The sequence below is a fragment of the Cynocephalus volans genome, chromosome 7 (genome assembly GCF_027409185.1).
Source record: "Cynocephalus volans isolate mCynVol1 chromosome 7, mCynVol1.pri, whole genome shotgun sequence".
NCBI lineage: Eukaryota > Metazoa > Chordata > Mammalia > Dermoptera > Cynocephalidae > Cynocephalus > Cynocephalus volans.
Window position 1 is genome coordinate 105265718 of NC_084466.1, and position 25274 is coordinate 105290991.

At 33.5% G+C, this 25274-nt stretch overlaps 1 protein-coding gene across 3 annotated transcripts in view; it reads left to right on the top strand.

The window, feature by feature from the left end:
- The window catches only part of JMJD1C (jumonji domain containing 1C), a 330011-nt gene that overhangs the window by 242937 nt on the left and 61800 nt on the right, over nucleotides 1-25274 (top strand). For all 3 annotated transcript variants that reach the window (XM_063103410.1, XM_063103409.1, XM_063103408.1), the window contains exon 3: nucleotides 9164-9277. Coding sequence is in view for 2 of the 3 variants with exons in the window: in XM_063103409.1 (XP_062959479.1) it covers nucleotides 9164-9277 (114 nt within the window). In the remaining variant the exon portion in view is untranslated. The remainder of the gene's footprint in view (nucleotides 1-9163; nucleotides 9278-25274) is intronic.

Here is a 25274-nt window from a genome sequence, read left to right on the forward strand (position 1 = left end):
TGTTCTTTGAGGTGGCAGGCTCTGGTGTAGGGATCTGAACCCTTGAACTTGGTGTTATCAGCACCACACTCTACTGATTGAGCTAACCAGCCAACCCTAAGATATAATTTGAGGTTATTCGTTTATTTGATTATCTTAATGGCACAACCTGCAAAGTTGAAGAGAAAAACAAAAAAACATCAATATTAAGAGGAAGGAAGACTAATCAGGGTGATACTGAAAGAGAAGTCATAGAGATGACAAGCTCATAGAACTACTCTAAAGTTACAGTACATGCCTTACTGATATTACCGGTATTCAAAAAGTCTAGAAGGAAAAGATAAAAGAAAGGACAATGAATTCAGCCATAATGCTGTTGAAAAGAGTGTTTTTACATGTTTTGGAATTCTGTTAGAGGGTTTTTTTTTTTTTTTTTAGTACAAATATATGTCATTAAAATCTATGACATGATATCTGCAGAGTTAAAAAAAAAAACGTGGACACATTCTGTTGGTAGTCCCCTCCTTTCATGACTGGGGCAGTTATCAAGGATATAATAAAAAAAGGAGGGAATGGGGCATTAATCAACTAATTATTAACTGAGTTTCTAACACGGTTGTAATTTTATGTTTATTTGTGTGATTACTTGATTATTGTCTGTTTCATTGTAAAAGACTAAACTGTGCTAGAGTAGGAAAGGAATTTGGTTGTCTTTTCCTCACCTTTGTATTCCTGGGGCCAAGCACAGTGCCTTGCACATAGTAGTCATCCTATGCATATTGGTTGAATGAATGTGCTACATGCTTGAGGGAGGGAAGAGTCTTTAAAAAGTCAGTAAGATGAGTTCATATCTTCTATAAATCCTTGGAGAACTTTTAGTCTACTGAAGGAGTGAAACTGTGCTGCATAACCTTTCAGTTGCATGGAAGATTTGCATGGATTTGTTAATGTGAAAAACTTAATCCTTTGGAGGACATTATAATTGAGAAATTGAATGTTTGGGTATGTATTTTTATAGATTTATAGAACAATATGTCATATTGAAAAATATTGGACTGGCTGGTTAGCTCACTTGGTTAGAGCACAGCCTTATGACACCAAGGTCATGGGTTCAGAACCCAGTACCAGCCAGCCACGAAAAAAAATATTTTCCTGAATCTACCGAATCTAGACAGTTTTCATATAAGGTCTTATCAAGTTGAAACCCATTAGCTACTGCTGGTTCATCTTCTTTTCCTACCCATATGTCTAAAAAATATATAGTGCTGGGTCATTGAAGATAGGAAAGGTGTAATTTTTTGTTTGTTTTCTTGCTTATGTTTTTTGCAAGTCTCTTTATAATTGGAGAAATCCACTGTTTTGTTTAGGTTTTCATATGTGTAAAGATGAGAGATTTATTCTTTTCATGGCCAAGATAAATGAGCGTTTATTTTAACTCTTAATTGTATGTGTAAGGCTCTCACATTGTTAGAAGGAACAGATTTTCTTTGGATAGCTAGACAGTGTTGCCTTCCTTTTAGCCTCTGTTTACTTTCTCACTTCTGTTGATTTATTCAGCTTGTAACCTAGAAACCAGCTAAAAAGGAAGGAAGTCAGAGATGTGTATTTCTGGGCAGTAACTGGAGTAGTTTCCTCTTCCCCTAGCCTGTTTTAACAGCCAGAAAAGGCCCTTTGCCCCACCCCCATTCCCACCAAAAAAAAGGAAAGAAAAACCAACAGTAATTCTTTATCTTCCTTTCTTAATCCAGTAAGGAAGGTAAAAGCCATAAGAACAACTCATTCAAAGGACTAACATGCTGCTTTCTTCAAATTGGTGCTTTTCCCTGTCTGAAACGTGAGATGTACCTTCCCTATTGAGTAGTAAGAACAGGAGATAAGTAGACGATGCAAAACCTAGTAACTTATGCTTCATACTAACAAACAGAGTTCTCTGTGATGTTACTTAACTATTTTTGTTTGTGTGAAAAATTTATCAGAGTAACAGACCAAGCTCACATTAATATATAAAAAAAATTGGTCATGCCCAATTTAAGTATTTTAAAGGAATTTATGGTTATCAACTAGTTGTATCTCTGTGCATCCTTCCTTTGTATCAAGAATTGACTCTAGTATTTCTTTATAGTAGTGGAGAAGCATCTTCGTAGTGTAAAATACTTTTTAAAAATGAATGTTTGGTTTTTCATGATTTTAATTCTTTGATTTTATTTTTAAAAATTGTGCATTGTACGTTATTAGGAATATATGAGTATTGTGGCAATTGGATTGGGGTTTTTTTGGAGGGAATGGATTGTTAGCTAAGTGCATTTCTAGGTACTTATTTTTAAGTTTGTGTCATGTATAGTCAAACGTGAATTTATGCAAGATTGTAAGATGAATCCTGTGAAATATTAAACTCATTCTCTAATGTATAATAAATGGTAGAAATGTAGTATGAAATGTACTTAATTTGATAGTTTATACTATTGAGCTGTATCAAGTATTTGATGTTTCTTTGTTTTGGGGGGCTCAGAATAAAGCTACCATATTTATCCAGTTGTTTTCTTGGTAGCATGTGTCATTGTAAATTCTTTTATTTTAATATATCTTTTGATTTATGTCCGTGATTAATTATGAGTGAATTATTAGGATGGTATGTGTGATTTAATATTTACTTGATAGCATTATTAAAAACACTTTGTTCTAAAGTTACATTTAGTACTTTAGTATAAAATAAAGTATTTATATTTTAGCACCACCAATGTTTTATAAAATAAAGCCATGTTTTACTCACATTCTTAGAATAATCATTGCATGTCTCTTTGCATCCTTAATAAAACAACAGATTTTTATAAATGCAAATCTGTCATACACTAAATTGAAAAATCTTTTCAATGGTTAGCCTCATATTTTCTGTGAAATGAAAGTGATACATCTGGAATAGGTATAAAGGGGTTATATATGCAGTACAAAAAAAAAAAATCAGTGTGTGGGGCTGGCTAGTTAGTTCAATTGGTTAGAGCGTAGTGCTGATAACAAATACCAAGGTATCCAAGGTTCAATCCCCATACTAGCCAACCTAAAAAAAAAAAAGAAAAGAAAAAATCAGTGTGAATTTTTAAATTTACTGTATTTGAGATATCTACGTGGGGACAAATTTATAATAAAAGGTTTACAGACATGACTTTAGGTGAAGTATTTTCTTGAACTTACAGGTATATTTTCAAAGTTTCAATGCATGCTACCATACATAATGTGGATACATCAGAATGTTTGTGGAAAAATGGAATTAGAAGATAATATTAATCTTTCCATAAAGTTTTTGAGGTACTCTCATATTTCCCCCGTTTTTTCGTCTCTACAATAAAACCGAAAACAATTAAATTTTAATACAGAAGCGTGGTTGATTGAGCATATGGTTAACTTTTCTTCTCTAAATTAGAAACTAGCAAATTTCACTGAATGCTCTAAGGGTTAAAATTTAATTATACTGACAAATTAGTAGATATGACCTGATGTTTAGCATCTATCTACTTTGTAATTTTTAATGTAAATACTAAAAAATTTAAAAGTGGGTAGATTAATTTTTCTGTATTTTATTTAACCTAATGTATCTAAAATATTGTTTCAACATATAATCAATATAAAATTATTTATGAGCTATCTTACATTCTTTTTTCATATTTAGTGTGTATTTAATATATACAGCACACATCCCAAATCAGATTACCCATATTTCAAGTTCTTAATAGCCCCATATGTTTAGTCACTGACATATTGGACAACATAATAGTGTTTAGATAGAAGTTAAGAGGATATATTAGATAAAACATCAGAAAAATTTCAGGCTGGTTGGTAAGCTCAGTTGGTTAGAGCATGATGCTGATAACACCAAGGTCCAGGGTTCAATCCTTGTACTGGCCAGCTGACCACCCCCCCCACCCCCAAAAAAGAAAAATATGTTTTTTGCTTTCAAAGTATAAGTCTTTATGTGTGAACTGTCTAGTTTAATTTGTTTTTATAAAGAATGAAAACGTTTCAGGAGTATTTTTTAAATTTGCCAAAATATATTACCAGAGTTTTTTTAGTTTTGTTTTTTGAGTAAAATGTCTCTGAGATTGTTGGTTATGTCATTTGATTTCACTTATACTGTTACACCAAATAGGTCGAAAATTGATTTTTTTCCTGAGGTTTAAAAAAAAATATTTTCAAGGCAGAAATGAGTAAACTAAAAATAAATCCTTTGCTTGAAAACACAGTGAAAGTATTTTTGATGATTTAAAGTTATGCTTTATTTTTGCCAACTTGAGAGTTATTTACATATTATTTGTTTGCTGCACTTTCTCACCTTGGTAAATCTGGAAAGCAAAAACTTGTATTTGCATTTGCTTTATGAAGGAGACAGTAAACTTGAGCTCTCAGTCTCCCTCGCCACTAGTCTGTCTTTGTCTGTTGTTAAAATTATGAGCCAGTCTCTATGGCTGCAGCCAAATGAGTAATCACCAGTAATGTGACTCGTGCTGGAAGTGACTCCATCAGCACCTGTGACGGGGGATTAGTTACAGTTTACAGAGCACCGCCTCTTCCCTTCTCTCAGTGTGCCCTATGCCAAGTACTCATTTGGGTGTCTGCACTGTTGGAGGCTACTGCAGTGTTTCCACGCAGGCAGAGTACAGTGGGAAAGGCTTTCTCTAGCTGATGGATGGCTGTTCTCTTTATTTGGAGTATCTTACTGGTTATGTAAGCGACCTCGGGAGAAATTATCCTGACCCAGATCGGAGGATGCAGTAGTGCTTCAGCTGCAGGATTTCTCAGTCGTTAACACCACAGTGCTGATGACAAAGAGCGAGTTGTAATCCTCATCACTGCCAGGGCTGAGCCAGAGCAGACAGAAAATCGTCATTTGCTCGTCGGAGACTTGTTAGGTTACAACTCCTGCTTCGTTCTGTGGTCTTGGCTTTTCTTCCTATACAATGACGCTGCTGCAAGCGAGCTTAGAAATGCTTGGTTTGCGAGCCATTTGCCTGTGATTTTTGAGGACTACAGAAGTATTTATGCTAGATAAAAAATAATGCTGAAGAACAAAATGGAAACGTCAGCTATACTTATTGACCTTTAAAGCCTTGTCGTGGATTTCTGAGATTTAAAGATACTTTAAAATTCTCAAGAACAAAGTACGGTTTGTATTTTTCTGCTTCCCTTTTCTTTTGTCTTAATTTACATTTGGTTTTGCTTCTTAGTCTTAGGAATTAAGGTCACTGCCTTTTATAAATCTAGCCTCAGTCTTTTTAGTTTTAGGAATTTTTAACAGTTTTATTTGTTTAGAAAGAGATTTATTGTGTTTGTAGTAATTTAATAACACTGTAAAAAGATTAATTTAAAAACTAGAGCTTAATTGTTTAAAGTATTATGGCAGAAGTATTTCAAATTAGGGTTTTTAGACTATAATATTTCAAGAGAAGTGGGGTATTTGTTTTGTGAGAGTTTTTTTTGTGGTGTGTTCCCTTCCCCACCCCCCCAACTTGTTTTCTAACAGTATGGTGTTTTTCAATAGACCTGCTTGGGTGGGAATTTGGACTTTGTTCTTTCAAGTCACTCCAGTCTTTTTTTTTTTTTTTTTGGAAGCGGGGGAGTGTAGGGTAGACTAAACCTTGATTTCTAAAATGTTGCTTAGATTGTTTGCTGCTTCATTGTTTGCCTTTGGTGAGATTTATATCAATATTTTTGTAGTTAATGAACCTGATTTTTTTTTTAACTTGGAAAAAATTGTTAAATGTTAACCGGAGATTGTTAGAAACTCAGACTACAGACATAAACTTGTGAATTTCTTGTTAAATGTTAAATGGTGAGCTTTTATGTGGTTTGTTTGAGCAGCTGAGTTGTGTTTGAGCACTGTAGCTGATAATATTTTTAAAATGTTTTTCGGTGAGGTCTCATCTGTTCGCCTCTTCCTCATGTGAATGGAATGTGGTGCAGCATGGAGCCCCAAACAGGATACAGTTGTTCTAAGCATTCTTCCTATAGCGTGGTAGGCCCTGCTAGAAAGGCAGTCTCTCAACTATATTTTGGCTTTAGGCTATTTTTAAAGTATGGTTAACACTGACAATGACCCGAAAAGAACTTTTAATCCATTAATAATATTGGGGGATAAAAGTGTTTTCCTTTAATTGAATATTCAGTTTTAAGTTAGTAATTTTCATTTGGATTTTCAAAAGCTGTTTTCAGCATTTAAATAATAGTCTTGTGATTAGGGCCATATTCTACTGTGACTTTCATCAAATGGTAGCTCATTGCTTCCCCTTAGGCTGTGGAAGTTCCTCATAGAATGATATATCTTTAGTCTTGAATTACTTAGTTATGCATGAGTTCTAGTTTCTTTACATTCCAGTGCACTTAGACCCATGAAATGTTTACTACAGATTGATTATAAGAGCTGTAGAATCCATCTGCTTTTATTTCAATATGTATATTTTTGTTTTTAAGCTAATATGTCTCTTTGAAATGTGTTAGACTTGGAATAAAAAATTAATTGGTTACATTCGATGTTGTACATGGTACATTTGCTACTTTAAAAAATCAGGATGTATTTTAACTAATCGTTCTCATATATTGTTTGCCTTTAATTTTTTCATAAAGTAGGAACAGTCACATATTCACAGTTGCTCATTTAATATATGTTCAAACATTTTTTTAACAAGTACTATAAACCTGTTTATCAGCCTTGGTGGGAACATATTTGTGGTTTAAATGTAATTGTACATTTTAACATTTGCAAGTCTGACCTTTTTATTTGTATGCTTTGGACTTTAATTTGTAGATGATTGTTAAGTGTTCATGTATCAGAAATATTCTTAAGAGTACTCAAATTTAATCACTGTGAAGCTAGTCTTTTTATTTTTCTGGTAGCCAAAGTTTACTAGTGACTTTCAATAACATATCTTAAGACTTGAGAAATTATTTTTTATTTTAACCTAGAAACTAAACCTTTTTTCCCTAATTAACTCGGAGTAATTTAATTTAAATTGTTAGGTTGGCTTATTGAAATTTATCCTTAAAATTCTGGCCTACTTTGAAAAGGAGAGCTCTAAGAGGTTCTCTTCAAAGAATGTTTTTCATATTATAAAATGACTAGGACTCATAGGAAATGCAAACCACCTGTATTATTTGCGTAAGAAAGAGGCACTGAAGAGAGGAGAAATTACTTCTTTTTCAAATCCTATTTAATTGAATTGTATCTTTAGCCTCTTAATACTTTTTGTGGACCTCTGTTAACCTTCATTGGTTTACCTGACATGGTACTGTTTGAAAAGAAATAGAGCATTTGATAATGTTTAATGATTAAAAGTCCTCTTGAGGAAGGTGCCAGTATTTTCTAGTTTACAAAAAATAAAATGACAGAAATAATGTGAACAACATTTTTCATAGTAGAGATCAGCTGAATTAATATCTCTTCTCAAGTATTTCATGTCAATCAATTTTATAGTGGTGGACCTTTTAAAATCTAAATCAAATAAATGCTTTCTTGGATTTCTTACAAACTTTAAGTCATTTGTTAAGTGAAGTAATGAACAGGATTTTATGAAATGATAATTTTAGGAATTTAGTCTTGGCAAATGGAAAATGTTAGATGACAGTAGTAGCCAGGAGATAGCTAAATAATGTGGGGATTTTCTATTTTAAAATGTAATTTCTCACCTAAATAAAAATACTTTTGATAAATATCTAGTACTTAAAAGGTTCGCCTAGGACATAGGAGGGAGGATGTTACTGTGATTAGATTTTCTAATCACAAATATTGAAAATAAGTGGGGATATAAGAGAATTTTTCCATGTTATTTCAACTAAGGAAAGATGTTATTTATAAATTCATTGTGTAGATAGTGTAGGAACAAATTTTGTTTAAAATATTTGTTTATTCTCATGTGTTTAGTTTTTCAAAACACTGATACAGACTTCAAATCAACTTGAAAATCCGTTTAGAAATTTTTTTAAATGTGGAAATTAACTCCTTAGAATCCACTCCAAACTAAGGATCCTTGAGTATGTTTATTAGTTGTGATTAACAACATGTTATACAAGTATTTCTTTAAGACATAATAAGAGATGGGGAAAACATAATGGCTTTGGAACTCCTGGGGATTTTTACTATCTATGACAAAAGCTTTGTTTTGTAACCAAATGGTCACACAAGTTGGCTTGTAGTGAGAAAGATTTCTTCATGTGATATAGATAAATTAGAAGTTGAGTTGATTGTTAATTCCATTTTACAAACTTTGATTCTTTTATGTAGTAAAGCCACTATATGTTTTCAAGATGGTGGAATTTTGTTTTTATTTCCAAGTTTTTAAAACAATGTCATGGATATAAGACACTTGGTTTTTATTCACACATCATCTACTTTGAAAGTGAGTAGTAGTCATTAAAAAATGCATACACGGTGTCCTTATGTCCTTCCCTCCTCTTCCTCCTTTACTCCCACCCCACCCCAAGATGTTAAATCCTTAATGTAAAAGATATCTTCTTTAAAATCAAAAGACCTTGATCACTTTTTAAAAAAAGTTGTGGAGAAACTTTACAGCAATGTAGGTTTTGTCTAGTTCTCTTTACAGGTCTGTTCCTACTCCATTCCTCCATGCCGCTCTACTGAAGCAGCTGGATTTTTATTTGTGCTTGGGGCTGGGATGGGGAGTACAAGGGGTGGAGTTAAAAAACCAGATGCTTCCTGATCCTTTAAAATCCTGCTTAATGTGAATGAGCTAGAAAAAAAAAAAACTGTGCATTGAAATTATAACTACTCTCTCTTTTATAAAATATAATACTTATAGTTTAAAAAAGAGGGGGTAAATAGGCTTTCTGACCCAGTTTGCTTTTTTAGAAGCAGTTTCTCTTTTTTTTGTTAAGCAGAAATTTTTATACTCAAGCATACTTGATTATATACCTTTTAAAAATAAACAATGGAGCTTAATGTACTGGAGTTTTTTTCATATCCATGTAGATCTACTTCGTTCCTATTTCAAAAGTACAAAAATCCTGCTGTATGGATAAAAGCATTATTTTAGATTATAATATGAAAACTAATATTAATTGGTATACTAAGACCATTGTGATGATACAATATATTGTAGTGATATATATACACTTTCACATGTTGAGGATACAGCTCAGAAAATAACCATTGGAAATTTTTTGGTTTTTTTTCTCTTTGCAGACTTTCAAACCCCTGGTTGAAAAAAATATACCCAGTTCAATTACTGCAGTAGAATTCCTTGTAGATAAACAACTGGACTTTTTAACTGAAGATAGTGCCTTTCAGCCCTACCAGGTAAGACATTTTAGATCACTTTTGAAGTTAACTATTGATTAAATTTCATCGATATTCAGATATTGATTCTTTTTAAATATTAAGTTTCAGCTAACATCTAGGTGTGCAAGGAACCCAGTACGTTGAATAAATTTTGATTATAGGATAAATGATTCATTTATTAATCAATAAATATATACTGAGAACCTACTATGAGCAACACATCATTCTGTCACTAGTGAACAAAATAAAGTCCCTGATGTTTTAAGTAATATTCATTGTTAGAAAGTAACTGGTTAGATATTAATATAAATTATCTTTGTCTCAAATTCTGAAGGTTAATAATTGGGTCACCAGCATACATACCAGTGTAGCATAATAGCAGTTCATTTTCTCAGGGGATATTTTTCTTTAGATTGTCATTAATTGAATTTTAGAAATGGAATTACTCAATTTAAATACAAGTACATTTGATTGGGAAAACATTTTCCATAGACTATTAGATTTACATTATGTGTGGAAATTCATCAAAAGTATTAAGCTAAATGTTTTTTAAAATTTCTAGTGAAGTTATCAGTTAATATTTAATTAAGTAAAAAAGCACCAGTTCTTTTATATATTTGGATTTGAGATTGAATTAAATCTATATATTATTGGTTTCTTTTTACTTATATATTTAAAATAATACAGTAATTGTATTGAAAGAAAGCTGATTGAACTAGTATACCTTTTTTTTTCCCTAATGGACTGGAAAGTTAATACTCCTGTTTCATTTCAGACTAGTTAACTGGTTTTCAAAAAAATAAAATGTAGAGCCATTGTTTCCATAGAAAGAACAAGGGCTTGAGTTAATGAGTAGTGATTTGTTGTGCATGGAGTTATATAATACTCAGGGAATTAGGGGTCTTCCAAAATGAGATGATAGTTCCTTTAGTGTAAGTGTTATTTCCTGTTTTGAAGTCTACATAGATGTACTTTTGTCTTTCCACATTATTTTTCTTTTTTTAAATGGCCTAATTTTTTGTACTGTTAGCTTTTGTTCTTTGTAATATTTATAAGCTAAAAATTCATAGCAAATTCCAGTTTAATAGTGGAGGTGCTGGAATTTTTTCCTTGGGTTTTATTTTGTTTTTAATTGTGAATGCCATTGAGGTTACTGTAGGCTATACTATCATTTGTTTGATATCTAACAGTCATTTAGGTGGAGTTAGAGTAGGTGACTGTAGATGAAATCAAAGGAACATTGTAACTCTGAATATTTTAATTCTGTGGTTCTGTTACTAGCACTTTGGTAGTTTCAGCTTGGATTTGATTTAGAGAAGCGAAATTGTTACATAGAAATTACTTTTAAAAATAAACTCTTGCCAGGTGGCCTAAAACCTGCAACATGTTCCTTAAAATTATAATGGTTGAAAGAATGTGCTGAAGGCAGGGAGAGGGGACCTCTAAAATTTTTAAAGTGTTTGCTAATCATTTTTACTGTTTATTAAAAATAAAGGCACAAGAATTTAAGTCAAGTGGTTTGGTGAATTGGTATGATTGTCTTAGTTAGCTATTGAGACTGCTCTGCTAGGACTTCTATATATGTAAATTGATCTCTAGCCTAGAAGAATATTATATCTTCCACAGGTAAAGTGATTCACTTGACATTTCAACCATTTGTTTCCCAAAACGTGAATTCTCAGGTCAGAGAAATCAGAAGGAATTAATATTAACTAAGAGCAATTTTAGAATTTCTTTGGAGTTTTAGAAGTAATTGATAGTTAACAGTAGAGCTTTTTTGTATGTATTTTAATTTTTATATTTAATGTTTTTAAAATATTAGTTTAAAAATATAAAAATATTTTCTTCAGTATGTCAGTGATAGACACATATTTTAACATTTTAAATAAAAATTTACCACAGAGACCTAAGATGGCCCAGTCTAGTTTTTCAAATATATTTATTTGAAAGAATTTGTAAAATGGAGACACATTCTAGGTAAAGGCAAACATTTTTGAGTTTATGTAATGAGTGACTTTATTCCAGAATGCTTTTCTCTAACCAGCTGTCAATGGCATATATTTTGTAAATAGTGCCATGACCTATCTCAACCTGAAGGTAACCCTATGTAAGTGAAAGGGAGTTTGGGGAGGGGACACTTGAACAAGCTTTTTAATTGGTTTCTCTGTTTTTCTCACATCTTTAAATTTTGTAAGGCAATTTGTGTTTAATCTGGGTGCTAAATATCCTTTATAAATTTTTTAAGTAAGAGGGGGAAAATGTCTTTGGAAATGGCCTTTGTGTACATATTTTTTTAGTCTAAAGTAATGACAACACATGTTTTATTTTTAAAATTCCCACAAATGATGTTTTGCTATGAATCTAAGTAAATGTTTTTGCAGTGGTGGGAATTCACATCCATCACCTTTCTCCCCATGTTCTCAGCATTTTATTCTGTAACTGTATGTTCACTTTAGTTTTTTTGCAGTTGCACAGCCCTATTTTTTATTTAATCAGAATGATGCCATGGATGTATTATAAGGTACTTGTTAGGAAACGGATGACTTAGGATTAATACAAGTCCTTTCACTTTTAGGTCAGTGGTTTGAATCTTGCCCTTTCTTCTCTGAATGATTCTAATACATTGATGGCAAGTATTAAGTTAGTTAATCTGGTTGGCTTTTTAGTTGACATGAAGTTGGATATTCTGGGGATGCAACCATTATAGATTTTGGTTTTCAGTATTTTGGAAAAAAGGTGGACTGAGGAGAGAGATTGAACCAACATCTTACAAACAGTATATTAGGTCACTGAAGCAACATGCCATAGTATTGTTAAGTGTTTTTTCCTTCCTTGTACACACAAATGAGTTTTCAACTTCCTCCTTTTAGGTTTCCTGATCATGCCTGGCTGCATTAACTTTCTTTGAAGTAGAGGGGGAAGGGAAAGGGGAGAGGAAGTAGGAGGGAACTGCAGATTCTACTGTGTCTTTCCGCTGGCTGGGAAGAAGGAAGAAAAAAAAATTATTACTTCTTAAAGATGCTTTTAGTAGGTTTATTTTTTTGTCAGTACTATAACTTCTGTGATATCGTTGCTTTACTTTTGAGTATAATTACAGAACTTAAAAAAAATCTTTCTGTTAAATTGATTGCAGTTTTGATAAAATTTACTTTAAAAAGTTTGATAATGAAATAGAACATTCAACTTTTAACGTGATTTTGAAATCATCATCTCTTGGATTTTGAATACTGGCCATGCACACACCTGCAGTTTTCAGGTCGGTTACTTCCTAGAGGATATGGAAGAGATTACTTCTTACCTGAAAGTTATACGTGAATCATACCAATTAATCTGGCTTGGTCTGGCTTGTTAGTTCATTATTTTTTAGGGATCACAATCCTCTTTGCTTTCAAATGTAATAAAGAAATAAAACAAAGAGCATTAGTTAAAACCATTAGAGATTTAATGCAGAATGTTTGTCCAAAGTTATACCTTGTGTTTATCTTATTATATATTAAAATGTGTTGTAGTAATGAGATGTTTTCCCTAGAGTAAGGTAAAATCATAAATCCTAGACCTTAAGGAATAATCCTATTTGAAGTCCTGGGTCACAATGAACTGGTAAAAGTTTTTGGTAAGGCTGTTAATACTATACTTTCTGTTATTGTAGAATATAGACATCGAACTACTTTACTAAATACTAGGTACATTACTGTTGTGCTAAAAATTTCTAGTTGACAGGAAAGGGAATGTGAGGAACAAACCTTAGTATTTTCTTAGTACATGGACTAAAGATTGCTTAAAGACTGAATGAGAAGAATCTTATGTAATCTAGTAAATGAGTATGTCTGGACTGTGCCAGATCTGTATATCTATTTCTGTAGTCCTTCAGTGATAAAATTGTTTTTCCAGTATGAGTTCATTTTAACCCATAATTCTTCCATCATTGATCATATAAATGTATTGGCTGTGGTTTAGGAATTTCCCTAAGGTAATATTGCTCAACATATCTGGTTTACTAAAAATAACTCACAGAGTTGCCTACGATAAGTTAGCAATAGTTTAGGGAGTAGAGTATGGCAGAGACATGTATTTTTTTCTCCTAAATTTGTATTTACTGTCCTATGGAGTTTGGAATTGCTTCACAACCAGGCTGAGATAATGCAAGTGAGGTGAAATTTAGCCCCTAATCAGCCAAGGTGAACAATTTACTGGTTGTTTGGTTGTTACTAGCCAAATGTTATACCTTGTTTAGTTAAATATTTGACAAAGTGGTCCACTGACAAAGTTTGAAAATTTTGTTCATAGAGATTTTGCTTATAAGTTACCTCAGAGTACTATGATGATATCTCTAATAGTTTACAGAAGAAAGTAAACAGAATTTACATGTGCTTTGGGAGGGTGGGGAAAGGACTTGCTTTTTCCAACTTTTCTTTACCTTCACTCCAACGTATAGTGCAGACAGATATATCACTTTACAGCATTTTTAAACTATAATATTCCTATAATGTGAATAGGAATTTGACCTCGTACAGTATTTATTCTGTCCCAGAATTCCTCTCGGATTTGTAAACTTTTTTTTGACTTCCAGAAACTGCCCAGCAAGCTGCTTTTTAAATTTTTTTTTTTTTTCCAGCCGGACTTGAATTGAAAGGTGTGTTTTATAGGAATTTATAAGAAACACTGGAAACACATCTCCTATTAGGATATAGGAATTTATCCCTCCTCCTTCTTTACTAGAGCCCTTAGTTTTAATGTTCTGCTGACTGTTGACGCATTTGATTCTTTCCCAGAAAGGAGTCTTTAAATGGAAATTTTACGCTTAGACTCTACTTCCCTTTGACTTACCCTTAAAAATTTGAAATGTCTGGCCTTGAAAACTTCTAGTCTGACTTGATGCATTTAACAGTTAGTTATCTAAATGCTGTGGTTTCCCTACTCACAGCACCTTGCTAGTCTCTTACTGGTTTTTAAAAGTTGATAAAAGCATGAGTAATCGTTTTTATTTTATTTTCAAGGAATTTATAATCTGTGACAAGAATTTATATAAAGAAGTTTCCTTTAAAAAAATTGGTTTAAGGAGCCAAAATATATAGTAAAGGAGCCAAAAATGCATAGTTAAAGACTTCAGCAGTACAAAAATAAAAATCAGTAGAAACTGAAATGGTTAAAGAAGTTTCACAAAGGAGGTAAAACTTGAATGGAGAAGAAAGACAGAGGGTAATCCAGACATTTGGCAGGAGGGACAACATAAACAATGAGTTGGAGGTAGATTAATGGATACAGTAAAATATCAGCCTAACTAGAGAAGAGAGTTTGTTTTTGAATAGTAGACATCATAAGACACATATGCCAGACAAAAGAGGGAAAGGATTGCTAAGCACAATTAGCAGGAGAGTAACAAAATCATCTACATAAAAATGGCATGCTGATTATTGTAAATATCAAAGCAAGCAGCTAATGGATTGGGTCTTTACTAGAGTTTTTTGTCCTAGAGATTCAGTGTAGCATAATGGTTAGGAGCATGAATTTTGACATCAGTTAAGGCAAACATGGTTTTACATCCTAGCTTTTTTATTGCTAGCTATGTGACATTCAGCAGGTCTGAACTGTTCTAAATAAATGGTTTCCTCATCTCGTAATAAAATAAAGTTACCATCTACCTGAGCATTGTTAGGGGGATTAAATGAAATGATATATTAAAGAGCTTATTACAATATAGAAACTGCTTGAATGAAGGAAGCTATTATCTAGACATGTTCTAAATTTTGTAGATGCTGTCTTAAACCTTTTTGGTGGATATTTGATACTCCTTTCTCTTCCTGCCATTCAAACACTCATTGGACAATTTTCAGCCACCTTCTGCCTCTCTTAACAATCTGTCTTATTTGTTATTTGTCTGCTCTAGAACTCTTGCCATTCTTTTTCAGCTGTCAGTACAACTCTTTGTCAGTGTGTAATAGAACATATTCTCCCCCTCCTCCCCTGCTGGCGGGTAGGGGATCCTTACCCTTGACCTTGGTGTTACAGCACTGTGCTCTAACCAACCAAGTAACTGGCCACAGAACATGTTTTTGTATAGTGTTTTTTCCATCTCACCCCCACCCCTCTTTTTGTTTTTGGCCAGTACAGGGATTGAACCCTGGACTTTGGTGTTATCAGCACCACACTCTAACCAACTAAGCTAACCATCCAGCCCCCACCCCACCTTTTTAAAAGAAGTATATGTAGGTAAGATTTTATGGTGATTTCTTAAAGTTATTTTATGAAAATAATATTAGAAAAGATGACTATAGAACCCTATTGTGGAATTACCCTTCACAAATACCCTTACCTTTTTTCCACGGGGAAAGTCATAAACTTCACTTGCTGTTATTTTTTTCTCAAAAAGTATAAGTGATGTTCAGTAACGTACAGAATTGTACTTCTTTGGCTCTTGGGAGAGGCATTGTGGATGTAATGCTATGGACCGGAAGTTCTCTAACCATTGAATAAGAGTTGGACTAGATGACCTTTGAAGTTCCTTCACAGTACTCAGTGCCTTAATTCAGTGAATTTGCTTAAGGTGGAAAAACAGCAATTTCTGACCAACATTAACTAATCAAATTAAGTCCTAATTATTTCAGTTTCCAGAAAAAGAGACATTCAACCTAAAACTAGGTTTATCTTAAAAGACAGAACCTTTGAGTTAGACAGTGCCAGATGCAAATCAAGAGTTCTGCAAAATAGGGAAACCGGGATTATTTTATTCAAACAGTACATATTGTTTTCTGTTCTCTATTTTTATTTGTTCTGAATTATATTTTGGCAGGAATTGAGCAAATTCCCAGTTACTCCTTGAATTTTCATATGCATTTCCCTTTTTCATTTCACTTTGTCCTCATATTAGCATTTAATTGAAATTTAGAGGTTTGCTGACCTAAAATCGGTAAAATGAGAACAAGATTGTAGCATATTCAGACTGTACCAAGAGTGTAAAAAAAATACAGGATCATAGCCCTAGCTGTGGGTGGACTACTGGTTGATTATTTGCTTGTAGTATTAGCATCCATGGGTAGGCATGGCCTGGGGGTGGTCTAGGAGATGAGGCCAGAGAAGGAAGCAGCTATTGTGTAGTACTTGGCTTTATTCCATTTCTAGTCAAAAGTGACAGCTTGGCAATAGTAGAGCCAAGCTGAAGCCTGGATAGTAGGGTGGACGACAAGAAAAGGAGAACCAGTAGCTAAAATAGAGTCATTGTACTTCCTTATTTAAGGGGTTTTTTTTGTTTGTTTGTTTTTAATTTAAAGTTGGTACATCATGTTTTAATATTCAGTAAATTTGCTCTTTATTTATTCTGTTTAAGTATTTTTTCTGTTGCCTTCCTACTTGATTTTATATAACTGTGATCTCCAAAGTAGTTATGAGACATGCTTAATAAGGTCCCATAAATCAGGTATTTTGATTTATCCCAGTGCATATCTGCTGCTATTAAAAAAAGAGTTCTTCATTTGTAAAAATTGGTTACAAAACTTGGTGTCTTGCAAATGTATCCATGGAGTCCATGAACAAGTTATTTTGACTGAAATTTGGCCTAAGTATGCATGAGACATTCTGCAGTACTCAGATTAAAAACATTTATAAGTCATTGCAGTAGTTCTCTCCTGGTGCCAAATCAGTGATCATATGCTGAAAAATCTGCCAGTCTCTTTTTAGTTTTTTGTGGCTGCTGTTATGAATTTGAAATATGTGAAATTATACTTGTAGACATCAGATTCCAAGGGGTCTAAGCCATCACTTGTTACCATTGAGAAAGATTTTTTAGTTTCTTTTTGCCAGTTAAAATAGGATGATAGTATTTATTTATTCCTTTTCCCAATTGTGAAATTTTATGAAATTATGACCATATTATTTAAAATTTCAAAACTAAAATTTTATTTCTAAGTGTAATGTTAATATTCTGTCTTTTTAAAATTTGCCAATTCTCAATATTTCCATGTGCACTTTTTAAGTTAGTTCTTATGTTAGCCTTGTGAAGAAAATTGATTGCTTTATTATCTTAATTTTGTTATAATGCTTTCAGGGTACGTATATTAATTTGTTTAATTCACACAACTCTTTGAGAAGTCTTTAATTTACAAATGAGAAGGTAGCAAAAATGGAAACCCACTTAAACTAGATTAAAGAAAAAAATGGAGGTGGGTATTATAAAGATATAGCAGACAGTGTCATGGTACATCTATAGCAGGAAAGTACAGTTGAACCTTATTCAGACTGAAATTGGGAACTAGAAAGTCAGGAACTCATCACATTTTTTCTCTCCTCCTCAATCTTTAAACAGATTTCTTCTGTTTACTCAGGTTTTAGGTGTCAGTGTTGATTGGCCCAACTACCCCCCCCCCCCTTTATTTTATATCAAGACTTTACTTGTTTTACTAGAATTAGAGAGAGATGGTTTAGGGGAATGAAAGGCTGAAAGAACAGGTAGAAAGAAATAACATGGAAAGGAGATAATATGTGGTGGTAATTTTTACAGGCAAAAAAAGTGAAGTTTAGTGAAGATGAAACTTGGTATCAAGGTTCATACAGCTTAGTGGTAGCCAAAATAGAACCTGAACTCGTAACTTTAGATTCCGAGATTATTTCTGCTGTACCACCCTGCTTTTATGAGCCATCAAATGGGAAGTGTCTCCTATTTGCACGTCATTCTCTTTCATTTGGCACTTCGGTATTTTATGGCTTTTTTTTCTTAATTTTATTGCACAATTTCCTTAGACTTTCCACACACTGTCAAGCTATAATATAAATCTGTGCATTATCTTCAGATTCATTTGTTCCCTAGGCAGAGAATCCAAAGAGATTAAGATGTTTTGCAGTCTTCCTGCTTTTTTTTCAGCTGTCCAGTTGTGTGAGTGTGTGTGCATGCGTGTGCATATAGGTAGGTATTTTGAAGACCTATGTTTCCTCAAAGTTGAAACTGAACAATAAAATACTTGGAAATGAAGCCCTATCAGCCTCTTGCCAAAAGGGTTGTCCCTAAAATCCAAGTCTTCCTAGGCTTCAGACTGAAGACATAACAATACTAGTCCTTAGTCAATAAATAGTATATTTGAGGGCCTGCTGTGTTCTATTCAGTAATACAAATACCTTGGCTTCATAGAGCCTATAGTCTAATGGGGGAAACATACATAGAAAAATATTAATGTAAGTATAGGTAAAATATAGTAAGTAGCAGACCACCAGGGAGGTAAATCTACCCTGGTTATGGGACGGATACAAAGGGTACGTCCTTATTCTTGGAATAGGTGACCCCTGAGCTGTCTCAGGATAAATATGAATTAGCTAAGTCACTAGTACAGCAATGTTGGTTAAATACATGAAGTCAAGCAAATAAGCAGAATGTGTGTTGGATGGTCCGTTTATGTAAACCATAATGATACCATTTTCTTGTGTAAGTGGAGTGATGATGATAGAGAAGGAAGCCTTTTTAACCATTTTTAGTTGGGTCATCCACCTGACTGGATTGTCTCATTGAGTAGAGGAATAACGAGCATTTGTTAAAAAGAAGCAAACAGTAAACCTTATCATTTTAACTATTTAAGTGGTATTCAGTGACATTAAGTACATTTACAGTATCATACAACCATTACCACTTCTATTTGTTTCCAAAACTTTTTTTTATCATCCCGAATATAAACTTTGTATTTATTAAACAGTAACTCCTCATTTCCCAATTCCTCTCTTCCCTAGCCCTTGGTAACTGTTTTACTTTCCTTGTCTATGAATTTGCCTCTTCGAGGTACCTTACAATAAGTGAAATCATACAACAGTTTGTCCTTTTGTAAATGTTTATTTCACTTAGCATAATGTCTTTAAGTTTCCTCCATGTTGTAGAATGTTGGAATTTCATTCCTTTTTATGGCTAAATAATATTCCATTGTATTTATATGCCACATTTTGTTTATCTATTCATGTGTTGGTGGATGTTTGGGTTGTTTCCACCTTTGGGTTATTGTGAGTAATGCTATGAATATCAGTGTACAAATAGCTGTTTGAATCCTTCCTTTCAGTTGTTTTGGGTATATACCTAGGAGTGTAATTGTTGGAGCATGTAGAAATTTTAACTTTTTGGGGAATAGCCAAATGATTTCCATAGTGGTTGCACCATTTTTTGTTTACACCAGCAATGCACAAAGGTTCTAATTTTTTCTGCATTTGTGCCAACACTTGTTTTTCATTTTCTTGATAATAACCAGGCTTTGATGGGTGTGAAGTGGTATCTGATTGTGATATTGATGTGCATCTTCCTGATGATTAGTAATGATGAGCATCTTTTCATGTGTTTATTGGTCACCAGTATACCATTGGAGAAATGCCCATTTTTATTTATTTATTTATTTGGCCACTGGTCAGTAAGGGGATCCAAACCCTTGACCTTGGTGTTATCACCAGTGTGCTCTAACCAACTGAGCTATCTGGCCAGCTCCAAGAAATGCCCATTTTTAAATTTGGCTGTTTTTTATTGTTGAGTTGTAGGAGTTCTTTATATATTCTGGATACTAATTTCTTATCAGATAAATTATTCTGCAAATATTTCTCTCATTCTGTGAATTATCTTTTCTCTCTCGATAGTATTCATTGATGTACAAATGTTTTTGATTTTGATGAAGTCTAGTTTACCTATTTTTTCTTTTGCTGTCTGTGCTTTTGATGTCATATCCAAGAAATTATTGCCAAATCCAATGTCATGATAATTTTTCCTTATGTTTTCTTCTAAGAGTTTTATAGTTTTAGCTCTTATTAGGTCTTTGATCCACTTGGAGTTTTTCATTTGTTTGGGGTGGGGGACTGGAGGCTGACCAGTATGGGAATCTGAACCCTTGACCTTGGTGTTATCAGCATCACACTCTCCCAAACAAGCCACTGGCCAGCCCCAGTTAGTCTTTTTTTTTTTTTTTTTTTTTTCCTCGTTTTTTCTTTTTTAAATATGGTATAAGGTAAGAGTCCAGCTTCATTTTTTTGCATATGAATATCCTATTTTCCTTGCACCATTTGTTGAGAACATTGCCCTTTCCACATTGAATGATCTTGGCACCCTTGTTGAAAATCAATTCAGTACTTGTGCTACAATTTATTTCTGTTCTTTCTGTTTTATTCCCTTGGTCTATATGTCTGTCCTTAATGCCATACTGTTTTGATTACTTGGGGTAACAGTTTTTCACTTTGCTACAGCTACATAATTTGTTCAAATGATTGTTAACCCTAAGATACATCATACTAAAGTATACTATTCTGTTTTGCTATGGAGATTTTCTAACGAACCAGATCAGTCTTTGGAATATAAGTCCTGTCATATAAATCATTAGGCACTAGACCTGCTTTTAAAAGAAGGGATATTTTTAAGATTCAAGGAAAGATCCTACGATTGCTGAGCTATACCATATAGTCATTTATTTATTGCTATGTGCTAGTCACTTTGTTCTAATTGAGTTTAAAGACAGTAGAATACTTGATTCTCTTTCAGGTCAGGTGGAGGGACATAAATATAATTATAGCAACATGCCATAAGTTCTAAAATAGAGGTATGTACATAGTGTTCTGCAGTGTGGAATCAACTGATGCAGTAATACCAGATGTTTGTCTGTTTCTTTTTCTTTTATTTCTTCTCAGAAGAAATATTTTCTTTTATTTCTTCTCAGAAGAGTAGTGTTCTATTAGAAGCAAGATGGGAAAAGAGATAAGGGGAAAATTAGTGGTTTTTCTCAAAAGAGTGCTGTATTTGGGTTCTCTAGGGAAACAGAACCGTGGGGTGGGGTGGGGTATGTGTGTAATGTCCATGGTGTGTAGAGAAAGACACACAAAGAGAGAGGAGATTTCAGTGAATTGGCTCATGCAGTTGTGGAGGCTGATAAATCCAAAATCCATAGGACAGGCCAGCAGGCTAGAAATTCTGGCAAGAGTTGATGTTGTAGTCTCAAGTTCAAAGGCAGTCTGGAGGTAGAAGTCCTTTTTCCCTTTAGGACCTCAGTCTTTTTACTTGAGACCTACAACTGATGAGATGAAACCTACCCACATCATGAAGGGTAATCTGTTTTACTCAAAGTCAGATTTAAATGGTACTTCTATCTAAAAAATACTTTCAGAGCAACATCTAGACTGGTGTTTGACCAAACAGCTGGGCACAGTGCAGCTGGGCACCAACAGCCTAGCCAAGTTGACACATAAAGTTAACTGTCATGGGTGCTATTGATAGTTGATTCTTTGTTGTATCATATGTTGTTGGATGGTAGGCATCTGTGGTTCTGGCATAGTAAATGCCTTTAGCACCTTCTCCTAATCTTTAATGGAAAATCCACCCCCCCCCAACCCCTACCCAGTTTCCAGTGCCCTCCCAGCTTTGTATCAAACCATTGGGCTAGATTAAGACTTAAATGGAAAAGCAGATTTAAAGCAGTCTTGCCAAGTTAACTTAGAAGTGGTGGTCACCATCCTAAATATGAGAAAGTGTATATCTTCTTTTCCTTTCTGAGTGGTTACAGTAGCTCTGGTTCCTCTTCTGAGTCTTGATACTGTGATGATTTCTCCTGGCTGTTCACAATCCCTTACCAATCCAGTCTAATTCTAGATGATATTCATATGTCACTCAAGCATTCTCTGAGATCTCTAGACCTAGTTATTTGATAAAGGTTATTAATTACAAATGAGTAAAATGTTTCTGTCACATTTGTACTTAAATAAGGATACCTGTATATCCCAATGTATCTGTAAATGGTATAAAATAATAAAGAATTTTTTAAAAGTGCTTTTCCAGATGCTCTTTGTCTGGGAGTCCAGTACTATAGATGGAACTAATTCCCAATTAACAACCCTTTTCCCCTTTGACATTTATGGAATTCCATTTTTTTGGAATACAGAATTCTATGTAATAGGGATGAGTTAAAAATCTGGATATATAAAGTCTCCTTGTTTATATAAAGACTTCAAGCTTAAAGGCCTTTTAAGACATTATTCAGTATGTGGATTTCAGAATCAAAATTCCTAAGTCATTTCAGAAGGAGGGATATCTTGTTTCTCTCACATCCACTTCTTTTTTCAAGGAATTAAGTTCCATCACATTATTAACAATTCCTTCCAATGCTTAAGAAAGCCCAGTGGTGAGAATTTTTCTTATGTTTATTACATATATGTATATTGGTTAGGAAAATTTGTGTCATTTGGTAGCATCTGCCTAGCATGTTGTTAGTGTTGGAGAGCATTGTGAGGCTCAGCCCTGGCCAAGCAGGAATAATGTTCACTACTAGCACTGTAAAGGAAAGTATTGAACTAGTGATTTATTTTTATTGGTCTTGATCACTTCCATGGTATCTCTTTCCCATTTTGTCTTGTATATAAATATACATATGAATTCAGTTTGGTTGGTAGCACAACTTGGGTCACTCTGACTTTCCCCCCAGAACTCCTAGGACTTTACTGTGTCTGGTTTAGTGCTAATAATATTAGAATCAGAAATAGTTTACAGATTGATCAAATTTTAACATATAGAGAGAACCAAAAGCAGCACACAGTAATTATAGAATAAGTTGCCAAATTTTATCAAGATTTTATTTAAAGATACATATCTAGACATATGCATACTTAAGTAAAATTTATTTTCTCAGGCAATTTTGGCTTTTTCAGGGTAAGCAAAAGTTTTCATCTGTTAAAGTATCAGAAATTGGTAGTAGAACAACAGACCAACTTGGATTCAGATCCCAACTCTGGTACTTTACTATCTGAAATGCTGGGCAGGGTATATAACCATTTAACCACTTAATTTTTATTTTTTATCTGTAAAATAGGTATATAATACCCATTTCATGATATTGTTGACATTGTCTATGAGATAATAGTTATGAAAGCACTTTGTACTCTAAAGATTTTGTATAAAGAGAATATATGGTAGGAGTTCAGAAAATACATAGGTCTACTTTGGATACATCTGAGTTCATGATGTGTGTACTTTTAGGAAGCCCATTAGAGGGGCTGGCTGGTTGGCTCAGTTGGTTAGAGTGCAGTGTTATAATACCAAGGTCAAGGGTTTGGGTCCCCTTACTGGCCAGACACCAAAAAAATAAATAAATAAAGCTTTATTATTATTATTATTATTATTTTAACTTCTCAATATACATTGTAGTTGATTTTCGTGTCCCTTTACCCATTCCTCTTTCCCCCCTCCTTCTTCCCCCCCCCCCCGCAACTACATCATATCTGTTCATTTAACAAGTTCAAGGAATTGTGATTGTTGTGTCTTCTTCCCCACACACCATTTATTGGTTTGTATATTTATTTATTAATTTTTAGCTCCCACAAATAAGTGAGAACATGTGGTATTTTTCTTTCTGTGTCTGACTTGTTTCACTTAATATAATTTTTTCTAAGTTTGTCCATGTTGTGAATGGTAGTATTTCATTCTTTTTTGTAGCAGAGCAGTATTCCATTGTGTAGATAAACCACAGTTTCTTTATTCCATGAGAAGTCATTGTTTCTTAAACCTTGAGGTGACAAAATAGATATTATTCATAGCCTTTACCACAGGTCACATAATTGGTGAATTTCCTACGTTCTCATAGTTTCCTCCTCTTTTTTTTTCAGCCAAGGTTCTTCTGTGATGGTATCAACTATTCTGAATAGCACTGTAATTCCCTTATGCTTCTGTCTTTCTGTTACACTTACCTTTTAATTTCCTATCGTGGAACAGTCCTACTATTTCCTCACTTTCATACCCTAAATCTGCACTGTCCCGTTATTGGTTTCCACTGGTCAGATGTGGCTGCTTAAACTAAGTAAAAGTAAACTTAAAATTCAGTTTCTCCATAATATTAGCCACTTTTCAAGTGCCCAAATAGTCATATGTGGGACAGTGCAGATACATAATATTTCCATTGCAGAAAATTATGTTAGACAGCCTTGCCCTAAATGTTGAATACTGTAGGAGAAAATTATACCCATATATTTTTGTGCCTTTGCATTGTTTGTAATTTCAGCTTAGCCCTTAGTATCACTTGGTATCCTTTTGTATGCCTCTTGTGACCTTCCATTTCCTAAAGTATTTATTCCAAATTATTACTGCTCTACTCAACTATAATTCTTCTCTTAGTAGGTGACCTTTCTCCTGCTGCACAAAGGAAATTGAGGTTACAAGCAGGAACCCCCTTAACTTCCTGTTCTTATACCTAGTTTTGCACCTTTCCTTACCTCATTTTCCCTTGTCTCAGAGATGTGTCTGTTTTTACTACTACTACTTAATATTATGAATATTTTTTGGATACGTGCTATGTCCCTGGCACTATCCTAGGTATTTAGGGTATAGCCATGAACAAAACAAAACAAATTTCCTTCATTCATATAGCTTACCTTGTAGTGGAAAAATAAAGCAAACAAAATAATTACTTAGTATATTAGAAGATAACAAGTGCTATGGAGAAAAATAAAGCTTGGAAGGAGATAGGAAGTGTCAGCTGGAATAGAAAATGGAAGGGTCCTAAAGCGAGAGCATTCAAAGAATAGCATACTACATTTGGTGGGACGCAGTCTGTGAATCAAACCAATTTTGGATTGAAAATATTTGGGGAAAAAAATCGGGGGAAAATGGCATCTATACTGAACATGTACTGACCTTTTTTCTTTGTCATTATTCCCTATACAATACAGTGTAACAAATCTTTACATAGCATTGACATTGTATGAGGCCTTATAAGTAATCTAGAGATGATTGAAAGTATATGAGAGAATGTGCATAAGTTATATGCAAATTTGCCAATTTATATCAAGTACTTGAGCATCCATGGATACCAAAGGGAAGACTATGTATAATAGATACAGAGGTAAGACTCTATATGGAGATTAGTAGAAAATGATGCCAGAAATGTTATAAAGGTAGATTAAGTAGTCTTTGTAGGCTATTATAAGACTCTTTTAAAAATCGGATTAAGTTTGGAGTAGAAGCCTTTGAAAGGTTTTGAACAGAAGAGTGATGTTATAAAAGTGTTTCCCCCTATTTAATTTTAAACATATACAG